At 41.2% G+C, this 11,268-nt stretch overlaps 1 protein-coding gene across 1 annotated transcript in view; it reads right to left on the reverse strand.

Annotated features, from left to right (window-relative positions):
- The window catches only part of PTPN1 (protein tyrosine phosphatase non-receptor type 1), a 451,311-nt gene extending 440,332 nt beyond the window's left edge, over positions 1 to 10,979 (reverse strand). The window contains exon 1 of the mRNA XM_086932463.1: positions 10,714 to 10,979. Coding sequence (XP_086788589.1) covers positions 10,714 to 10,776 — 63 coding nt within the window. The 5' untranslated portion in view covers positions 10,777 to 10,979. The remainder of the gene's footprint in view (positions 1 to 10,713) is intronic.
- Positions 10,980 to 11,268: the final 289 nt, after the last annotated feature.

An 11,268-nucleotide genomic window follows, 5' to 3' on the forward strand; every position in this document is an offset into this window, starting at 1 on the left:
TCCAAGCGATTTTTCCAGGACCTTTACATTATCTAGCCCTTCAAAGAGTGATGGCAAAAGCCCTCCGTGCTGGACTACGGTACAGAGATAAAGTAACCCTATACCACAAAGCCAAATCAGAAATTAACTGGTGAATAGATAATCTACATGCCTGGAAGGGCAAAGCTGTTTTCGGAAACTCCTCAGAAATCCTTCTAGATTCAGATGCAAACCTTCATGGCTGGGGAGCATGCTTACAGAACCAGAACACAGGAGGTCTATGGTCCTATACAGAGAGCTCACACCACAAACTACCTAGAGTTACCTACTGGCATTTACGCTCTGATGAGCTTCAAACAATCTCTACAAGGCCGATTGGTTATTCTAAAAAGGGACAACATATCAGCTGTGGCATAAATAAATTGCTTATGGGGTACAAAATCCTCTGACCTATCAAATCTAGCCAAAAAACTCTGGATGTTCAGTCTAGAACACAAGATTGCCCTGAAGCATCATACTTACCAGGAAAAAGCAACATCACTGCTGACTGGAATTCAAGATTCCTCCTAGACCACATCAACTGAAAACTCAACGTGAAAACCTTCAGAACTTTAAATCATTTCTGGGGCTGGGGCCCTCTGAAAGTAGATCTTTTCGCAAGCAGACTCACATTCCAACTACACAAATATTTCAGCTGGATGCCAGACCCCGGTGCTCAAGCAGTCAATGCTCTTCTCCAGTCATGGAAAAGAATGAGCATATGCACTTCCCCCATTTACAATGATCCAAGGAGTCTTCCAGAACGTGAGACAAGACCAATGCTCCTTATTACTAATAACCCCTTTCTGGCCCTCACAGGCGTGGTTTCCGATGAGCTTGGAATTAGCCTGCAAAATATCCTTTCTACTTCCACCTGCAGAAGACCTTTTACGGAGACATCCTACAAGCGTCATGGGCACCTGGAACCTATTAAATGCAATAGCAACTGGAGAACTTGGGTACGCTGGTGCCTGGAGAGGAACCTGGATTACGTGGAGGCTCCTATTGTAAACGTAGCAAACATTTTAGATTAACAATATGAGAGAGGGCTTACTTACAGATCAATTAATTGCTACAGATCAGCTATTTCAGCAGGCCATGCTCTAATAAATGGCAAGACCATAGGAAAAAATACCACAATAAGCAAACTTATGAAAAGTATCAAACTAAGGAGACCACCTGAACCCAAATATGAAACCCTATGGGATGTTAAATTACTACTATACCCTTTCACTCCCTGGCCTGTGAACAGATAACTAGATAAGAAGAGACTTTCCATAAAACTAGCATTTCTTCTCTACCTAATCTCCTGCCGTAGAGTATAAGATGTTGAAGCACTAGAAGTAACTCAGAGTCTATGACGCATTTGGTGTCAATTCTGAGATTATTAAGAGAACTAAGACTATGTCAGATACAATTTTCAGCACAAAGTTTAACGCATGCAAAAAACGTGTGGGAGATTGTATGAAAGAATATGATGCAAGAATGAGTGAACATCATGCAAATTGTGTTAACCAATTACTTATCTCTTTTGTGAAACCCTTCAAACCCATTACATCAGCTTCTATAGAAAGATGGGTCAAATATACAATGCATTCAGCTGATATTGACCTAAAAAGTTTCCAGGCACACTCAAAAGGGGATCTAGTGCAAGCGAATCACTTTGGACAGTGTGTAAACTAGATCACATTCTTAAAGTAGCTGTTTGGTCAAATTCTAACACGTTTGCTAAACACTATTGTAAACCTATTGAACATATGTCAGATGTAGTATTACTAAACTACCAACATGCATAATGGTAGCCTCCGGTCATGTAATGAAATAGCAATTCTCTTAACATGACAAGAGAATTTGGATTTCATTAAAGACACGGAGGCTAACATTATCCCACCCTTCCGCTCCTGTGGGTGGATACATGAATTACTAAACAATAGATGCATAGTTTATGATACAACCTTCATTCACTGTATTGTTGAAAATTTCATACAACCTTTTTTCAATGGATTGTTAAAAATGTCATAACTTGACCGCTTTGATATTACACCTTTCTCAGTTACATGACAGAGCACTTATACTCTTTCTTATTTCAGATAACTCAACAGAACGGATTCATCTATACTGAAGCTTTCACAAGGAAGATGTTCAGAAATAATTAACTCTGTGTCCCCTTCATTCAATCGTCATTATTTCTATCCGCTTGGAATGCACACAAAAAAAAGGAAAGAAAATTCAACACAGAAGACGACCTTCCTTATTACCTTGCATTTAAAAGAGGGAGACTATCCTATGTGCATGGCTATTGTATATCTGGAAGAGTCTATTCTAGATCCATTTCACTTTATGATGTACTGCTTCTATGTGGCTGCTTGGAGTTCGCATTAAAAGAAATATGCATAATGTTCGCCTCCGTTCATGCTCTGATTGCTTCCCATCGATGCCAATTGTGTCTGTCACATCTGAGGACGCCTGCTGCCCAACGATGACAATTGCGCCTGTAACATCTGAGGACGCCTGCTTGTGACAGTTAACTTACATTGTGTGCCGTCCAATCTGCCAGCATGCCACAAACATCCCTATATCATATCCAACCATATTTCCTGTATCTGCTAACCACCATGCATCATGGTCCTCTGCACTATCCTATGCGCTGTATGTGCGAATTTTCAAGCATCGCTTTCATTAGCCTGGGTACTCTGGTCCCTGACCAAGCACAGCCAGGCCGTCAGACGTAAAGGTATTCTAGCATTACCTCAACATACATGGATATTTATATCTTGTGGGATGCCATGCAAAGAACAAAGGCCTGCGGCAGCTGGAGGTGCTTCTTCACTCCTCCCCGCACATCCCTCCTATGGATTGCCCCTCACGCTTGGTTTTAATAAAAACATTTTTTTAAGCACTTTAGTGGGTTTTTTACTTTTTGGACTTAAAGCCATTTTGCATAGCAGCTCGCGCATCTATGTAACATGTATACAAAAACACTATCAAACCAATAGATCTCGCCTACACGAAATCTATTGGCTCTGCCAATGCTTGTTACATTTGGGTAGTATTCACTTTTAGAATAAACTGGTCAAAGTCAATAATGTTTCCCCTCAGAAGATGGTCTCCTCTGCCTCACTTCCACTGTCCCTTTCAGATAGCAGACTATAATCTGTTCATTCAGGCGTTGTGACATTGAAGCATGTTTTGACCACAATCTAGTACAGCACAGAGGCAATTTAGAGCCGACACGGTACACTTACGGAAATTTAGACCTTCATTTATAGGAAGGGCTGAATTGTTTAAAATTATAATTCCAAAGCTATTAAACTTTTTTCCAAAATATTACAATTTGGGTCCAAAAATAACTTTTCTGGGTTTGTTATGGAATTAAGACCTGCAGCAATCTCTTCATTGAAATTAAGGGTAGTGTATTTGACCGATTCATAGCATTGCACGACATGCATAAATAGTACTGGATATCCCAGTTAATAGTAGTTAACAAATTGACAATTGAATCCTGGTTGGCACAGCGGTTCTCATTCCAAAAGAGTTCTCCCCTGTCATACACTGCCGTCACTTGTGTGACAAAGGTTGACCTTATGTTATACATGATAGAATAGAACCAGATTTTCAACTGGGGCTTACAAGAACTGTGATTATGGGCATGGTTACATGGCAACTGCTGAACTCGGGAGGAGCCACATTTTTCATGTGGAAACAGACCCCACTCAACCCCTCCCCGGCCCAACAAAATCCTACTTAACCATAAGCATTTGAAGAAGGTTCCAAAAGTGTGACGTCACACATGGGAGCCTGCAGGAGCAAACCGATTTGAGTAATTATGCAGAGACTTTGATGTTGCATACTCTAGAGCTTTTCAGACATGCTTTAAAGTTATATGCTGCCACTGACAGACAAAAGGACTGTTCCTGTTTTGAAAACATTATTTACTCAACCACTGACAAAGAAATCGATATACCTTATTTTAATATATACCTTTTTTTAATAAAAACGCTCATTAAGAACACTCTAGGCACCCAGGTTGTTGGAAATCCAGGTGGAAATGTGACTTGTGTCAACTTATGGGTACAGAGTCGCAGAGGTACAACTATACCCTGAAAGACGTAAAGTTAAGATAATAATTTAGATTGGTACAGTTAAATATTTCAAAGCATCAACTGCTCACGCACAGAATTGCTTACATTTGTAATGCCAAAAGATTCAGGATTCCTCAGTAAGTTGGAGGAATAATTAGCCAGTCTAAATAGTTCCAGTACAATTCACTGCCAAGAATTAATTTGCTAGGAATAAAGCATGAAAAATCTTGATTTACATACAGAACACTAAAGCACAACACAATGATGGTGGTCACACGCCGTGATATTGTCAGATTGTGGGATGGTCTGGTCACACCTGGAATCAAAGCATGACATTCAGGCATGAACTTGTGTGTGTTATCTGGAGCAGTCTCTGGGAATTCTACAAAGTAAGAGGTCTATGAAACAGTTCTCATAGACAAGATTAATGCTAAATTGTGTTCAGTGGATTTGAAAGAACCCTTCAAAGTCACTGAAATGAAAATTGATACAGAAGAGGCATCTGTTATACTGAGGTTTGACACAACTTACTTTGCTAGCACATAGACTGACAAGCTACATTTTCTTCAGCCATGGTAAGATTTTGTGTCTTACTTACACCAGGCTACTGAGCCGTTTGAGTTTCTCTGAAAATACATAAAGCATTTTAGAGTATTTTTGTCATATTTTCTCATGTGTCAAATGTAATTCATATCATAGTTGTCTTTTGCTCATATGTTTTATCAGAAAGGGCAAAATAAAAAAGGGTCAGTTAAAATGTACTCATTATTTCTGTATCATATCAAGAGCGGAGATACCTAAAATGATTTTTTCTAAAGGAAAAAAAGAGATATCTATATTGATACTATTTGTCTGAGGCCAAGTACTCTACAACCGTGGTACTCGCGAGTACAGGGTACGGGCCACCAGCTGCCCGTGAGACCTTCTATGGGGGGGGGGCAGGGATCTTCGTGTGGATAGGGCCTGCATGCATCCTCGCCAACGGAAAGACCAGGTCCTTTGCCGGCCTGCATTCCTCTCACGTCCTCTCTCAGGTCAGTGATGGACTGTTTTTTGGCTGTTTGTGGGCCATACTTTATTGTATGCTGGGCCAGATTTTACTGTTGATTTACCCGATATTAAAATTGGCATTTCCTCCATCAAGCTCAAATCCAAGCAGTCTTAATGCGAAAAATGCATATGGCATGCCTTTATAAGATCAAAGAAATATATATAAATATATATATATGATTTTTTGACATGGGTCTTTTTTTAGTTTACTAAATGTAGCCACTTTTATAAGGGTAGTGGGGCCTATTTTGTGTCTCAGTTTGACACTGTCCGTGATGCCTCCATTTCATCTGCATGTCTCTTTTTATAGTTTTATAGGCCTCCCTGTCTCTGCTCACAAGTAACCAGCATCCCTCCTTTATGCATGTCTGTTTACAGGTCAATGCTGCACTTATCTAGTAATGTTTTGAAAAGGTGGTGATTTCTTTTTTTCTTCTACTAGCCCTGCCCCCACTGACCCCACCCATCAGTGCAGCTTTGGCCACAAACCAGACCGACTTTTAGCCCACGAGAAAACGTTTGCGAATTCCTATGCTGTACAAAAATCCAATCCAAAGGTCTTCAAACTGTGGACACGCTCCTAAGGGGTTGCGTAGCTTCATTTCCGGGAGCACAAGCGACTCAGTAAGTACTTGTATACGAAGATTATCTGGTGTTGTGACTATTTAGCACTTTAGCAGGCTGTCTTCATTTACAAGAAGCAGTTGAAGTGCATACAAAAAAAAGTAGGGGAACTGTGATCCTGAACGTCTTGGTGGCAGAGTCAAAGGCATGACTAAAAAGAACAAAATATTCTGCAACTATTTTATTGTTTTTTTAACCTTCAAGTAAATACAAATAAAATAATGTATACACCTTTAATGAAAAATAAATACACGTTAAAATAATCAGTGGGAAATGCATTATTTTAGTTATGACACCTCAATTGGGATATGTAATCACTGCAGATGTCAGTGTGAGAGATCAGACAGTTTCACACAATTGAATCCTGGTTGGCACAGCGGTTAACAGGAGCTTGTATATTTATAGTGCTATGAGGTCCAAGATTTTAACAAAGCACTGCGACTATGTAGGTCATTATTTTTAAGCGTGTATTACATGCAGTATACGATAGGCTGCTGCAGAATGGTTTAATGTTTTACCTTAAACAAATGTTTTTAAAGCATATATTTGGTAATAAGTAACTATTGCAAGTACTCTACCTAGTGCAAGTATTTTTTGTAACTGTCCATTAAAAGGGCATTTTCCAGAACGCAACACTCCTATATCGCATTTCAAACAGAATAAGTCTTTGTTATCATGAAATGTTAAGGGATTCTTCCAATTTCTGCCTATATTGGGTCCAAAGCAGCCTTTACATTTTGTGATTAACCAACTGCACACATTCACACTTCTTTCAGGAAGCAGGCACTTTGGAAAGAAGAACTATTACTTCTTCAGCTCTCGGTCCGCCCTCCGCTTCACAGAACACAAGGCCCCCATCTGCTCCACTTCCACCGAGAGCACATCAAAGTCCACTCTTTTTGAACAATTATAATAAGACATGGGCACATCAGTCCCCACACATCCCACCCACCTCAATATGCAGATGTCTTTTCAGGTGAGTTGAGGGGTGGCCGGTAAGCTAGAAAGGTTGCATTCAGAAGCAGAGCCCTAATCGTCTGGAACTCTGGGGAATCAGAGTAATACGCCAGGGGAAAGGAGAAAGATCTGTGGATAGTGCCCAGAAGAGGGGGAGTGCGCTATCCAGGGGCCAAATTTTTCATCTACAAAGGGATAGAGACAGTTTTCTCAAAGAGATGCCCTGAAGAAGGCGACAAGACATAGGTGCTTGTTTTCCTTTTTTTCTTTTTAAAGAAAAGACCATCATTACTATTAATGCAGCAGGTGCAGTGGCACTGGGACCAAGGGTGTGAGGTGGGTCACTGCACCCCAATTAAGGCTATCTAGCAATAAAGTGGAGTTGGGGCCCATTTTTCTTGCTAGTATTAGCCTAGGTCCCCTTCTCTGCACAGGGAACAGGGCCCAAGCAACAGGGGATGAGATGGGTTTTTTCCCCCTTTTTATTTATTACATAAAGAGGCACGCAGCTTGCTTTCGACCTCAGGCCTAACAGCGATGGCCCTGTAGTGTGGGTAGAGAAAAAAGCCTGCTTTGTAGGGCTGCCTGTATCATTGGTGCTGCTGGTGTGTTTGCACCGAGGTGCAAAGGTGAGAGGGGCCAACTAAACCCAAGTTATGGCTGATTTACTTGCCAGCCTTCCTTGCTAGTAAATCTGCCAGTGCACCCTTGCTGTGCCAGTGTTGCTTTGGGCCTCACACCAATGGCCCAAGAGAGGGGAATGTTTAAACAGAGGAGACACCTTACCACTGGTCCTATGATAGGGGATAGGGCAAGATCAGGCCAATGTTTTTAACAAAGAGCTGAGGAGACTGACCAGTTTGCAAGGCAATAGCTATCATTAGTGAAGCAGGTAAAGTGGTACTGGGGCCAAGTGGTGTGAGGGGCTCACTTTATCAGAATCAGGAATTTATTACTTTCTAAAAGCAGCATGGGGGTCTTGCAAACATTAGTGTTGAGGAAATCGTCACTTAAAAGTGGGGTCAACATGTGGGAGCTCATGTTTTTTTCTGAAAGAGAGAACGAGTGTTTCAGGAATGGAGCGATTGACAGGGGGGGCGAGGGGCACCTTCAAAACTTTTTGCTTAGGGAGCTTAGAGCACAAATGTTTGAAGACCTCTGGTTTAAATCTGCAATGAAGGTTGGTCAGTACGAAGGCATAGAGGCTTATAGTCAGGTTTAGAGGGCAGGTGCTCTTCAACACCGCAGCCAGTGGCAAGAGACAAGGTCTCACAGACAGGGATGGCCAATGATAGCAGATAAAGGCAGCCGTTCTATGGTGCTCAGTTTAGATTCCTTATTTAAGGTTGTCGGTGTGTGTGCACATATATGTCCATGGTATTATTCCTCATCAGTGTTTGGTGCAGCACAACCTCATACATACAAATGGTAATTTCTCATTAGACCTAATAAACAAAACCTCTTCAGACAAGAAAAATAAGCAATGTAAGAGTGTGAAGAGATTCCAAGCTGGATCTATGTATCATTTAATTTTAAAATAAAGCAGTAAGTCAAAGGCAATAGCCTACATTTGTTACAGTCAGAAACGGGTTAGGGCTTAATAACTGATGTGTTGTGATGGGTGTGTCTGGTCTTCTTGTGACTTGACACTAATCTGAGGGGTAAGCTAGTGTCGAGGTCTTCTGAACACACTTGGTGGATGGGCAAGGTTGGTATATACACTCAGTTAAGTAACACCTGAGGCTGTGTAAATCAGTGGTGAGGAGACAACCTTCCATTTTCCTACATGTCGCGTTTCAGGGTGGGATGAATACTGCCTTAGGAAAAAGTGTGCACGAAGAAGTCATTGCTTATGATTCTAGTCTCCACTGTTCAGGAACGTTGGCATAGCATGGTAACACAGTCGGATGAAATCCAGAAAAGGGTAAAGGCTTTCATTCCATGGTGATCATCTGGACTGGGGCCATTACCATAGTCAAGACTCCATACTTTCACTGCCTTGTTAGCTAAAGCCCCTTAAAAATGTATTTTAGTTTTTTGTTTTATGTCCTTGGGCCAACAGTAAGAACCATCGTCTCCTGGTAGATATGCACACATTTACATTTTTTAACTTGACCTACTCAAGAAAAAGTAATAATGTAAAAAGTTCTCTTGATTTATGAGTGTTTTTGTTGAACGGCTAAAATTTGCAACTGGCAGAAAAGACTGAAAGATATGTGGTTAGATAGTAACGTGTTAGATGTAATTCTATAAACAACCACTTATGGTTAAAAGTGATGTTTTATTCAGCTTTCAGCCGATAGCAGAGGGAGGGTACAGTCCCTTTTTAAATAGCATTTTAACATCCTTCAACAACAAAAGTTAGAAATCATGCATTGTACTGTTATTTTATATAATTAGAAATCATTATATACGTCAGAAATGCAATCCTGCTGAAAACGAATGCCTAGATCACTAGCGAAAGGAAACAATGCCAGTTGTCTTCTAAGAATTGTAATCGAGTGGCAGTTAACTGAAAGCTAAGTAAGTCCGAGACAGTAGAAAATCAGGCACTTACTTAATAGGAAACTGGCTTTAAATTGCCTATCTTTCAGAGGAATCCATCAGTACTGATATATATATATTTCCCTTTAGGTTTACTAATAAAGGTGATAAAACTCGTAACAACACAATTGTTGGATTCTGAAGTATCCAGTGCACTCCGAGCATAGTGCTCTAATGCAGACAATTGGACTGCACGAAGAGCCAAGATAAATGTAAAACATTATTCAGAAATTAGAGGAAAGAAAGGCCATACCTATCACAAGAAGTGCCAGATAACCCTTCATTAGGAGCATAACTGTTAACAGGAGATAAAGTACTAGAAACACATACAAAGCTGAAGCTTATAGAGGTAATATTCTCAAAAACGTTTTTGTAAGTGAAAACTGATTTGTTTGGTCATCTTATAAAGTGCGAGAATGAAAAGGGCCTGGGGCGAGTGATGAAAGCGGATGCACGCGAGAACTGATTACGGGACATGAGAAAGTGGAGATGGGATAAGAAAGTTGATAAATAGTTAGAGAGCTTGGCAGATAGAACATCTGAAAGGATGGGTATCCGAATTGACAGATGTGAAAGATTGCATGAGAAAAATGGTTTGTCAAGGAGTTAATATTTACATTTCAGCTAAGTCTAATACAAATTGACCAAAACGTAGTACGCTTCTATGTGCTTTAATTATATATATTCATTCTGTTTTTATTACCACAATTGAGTTTTAATTGCCACTCATCGGAAATTGATCTCGAATAAAAATCTGGGATCAAAGCCTACATTTTTTTGCTTAGGAATCTCTAGTTCTTCTGCGATAAAGTTTGTCTTAAGCCATGGGAGGGATAAAGTCATCAACTTAATATTGGCCTGAAGTGGTCAGGGTCAGCAGCGGATGGACATTAGCCTTGTATGATCACTAATGGGAGCAGGGAGAATGCAGTTGACTGCTTGACAATAGTGATGGAATGTCACTAGCCTTCAGGTGAGTGATGTCCGTCAGTGAAGCTGTTTGCCCTTTTGGTTTCTGCGTGGTCGACAGAGTTGTTCTTACTAACAGTTAACATGTCAGAGTTCTTTGGTCAAGAGTTTGGGGTGTCGTGCTCAAGGTGGGCCAGTTCTGCACATCACCACAGAATTGAGAACGAGGACTGGGGCAATCCTGAAAAGGGGATCAGGGGACAAAAGTCAGATTCAGTCTTCTATTTGTACTGGTTAATCATGTGTTGCAGTTAAGTGTCTTCTTCCATGAGCAGTAAGTGCTTGCTAGTGAAGATTGTGCAGCGTCTGCCTCTTGCAAGTCAGCAAGGTTCAGTGATGTATGTGTCCTGTGTGTCGATGGTGTAACTCTCGGGGTCCGTACCTCCCTTTTCTTCCCTGGCCTTTACTTCCTCGCCTCTCACCGGCCTGCCCGTAGCAGACACAACGCTGAGCCCCTTTGCCCTCTCACCTGGTAGACGGCCGACCAGCTCCCCTGCCTGTCGATCTCGTTAAAGTGCTTCTCCATATCCATGGCGCCGGCCGCGCACGGAGCTCCTAGCAGTTTGTCTCCTCTCGTCCCGCTTCCTCCCCCAGCTGCTGCTAATACTGCTGCCGCGGATACACGGACTCACTCGACATGTCATCCGCCAGCCGGAAATACGCGAAGTGACTGACAGCCGGGGTCGGGACATCCGGCCGGCGTGGGTCTCTGTGTGAAATGCTCATCGAAAACGGACTACATCTACCGTTGCAGAGATTAAATGCACTGCTAACGTGTGTCTAACAAGACAGCCATCTTTCAACATACATTGAAACGAGAGGTTTCGATAGGTTCAATAAGATGCACTAAACATTCACCCCGTTTGTGGGTCAATAAACAGAAATGTACTTCAGAAATTTTGAAGTGAAAAAATTAAGCCATTGATATGGTACACGTTTTCTTTTGCGCAACTTTACAACCAAATGTTATCTTCTATCTATAAAAAAAAGACGCGTGGACAACACTTGTGTGTATTCACCATGA

Source organism: Lissotriton vulgaris, chromosome 7 (genome assembly GCF_964263255.1).
Source record: "Lissotriton vulgaris chromosome 7, aLisVul1.2, whole genome shotgun sequence".
Classification (NCBI taxonomy): domain Eukaryota; kingdom Metazoa; phylum Chordata; class Amphibia; order Caudata; family Salamandridae; genus Lissotriton; species Lissotriton vulgaris.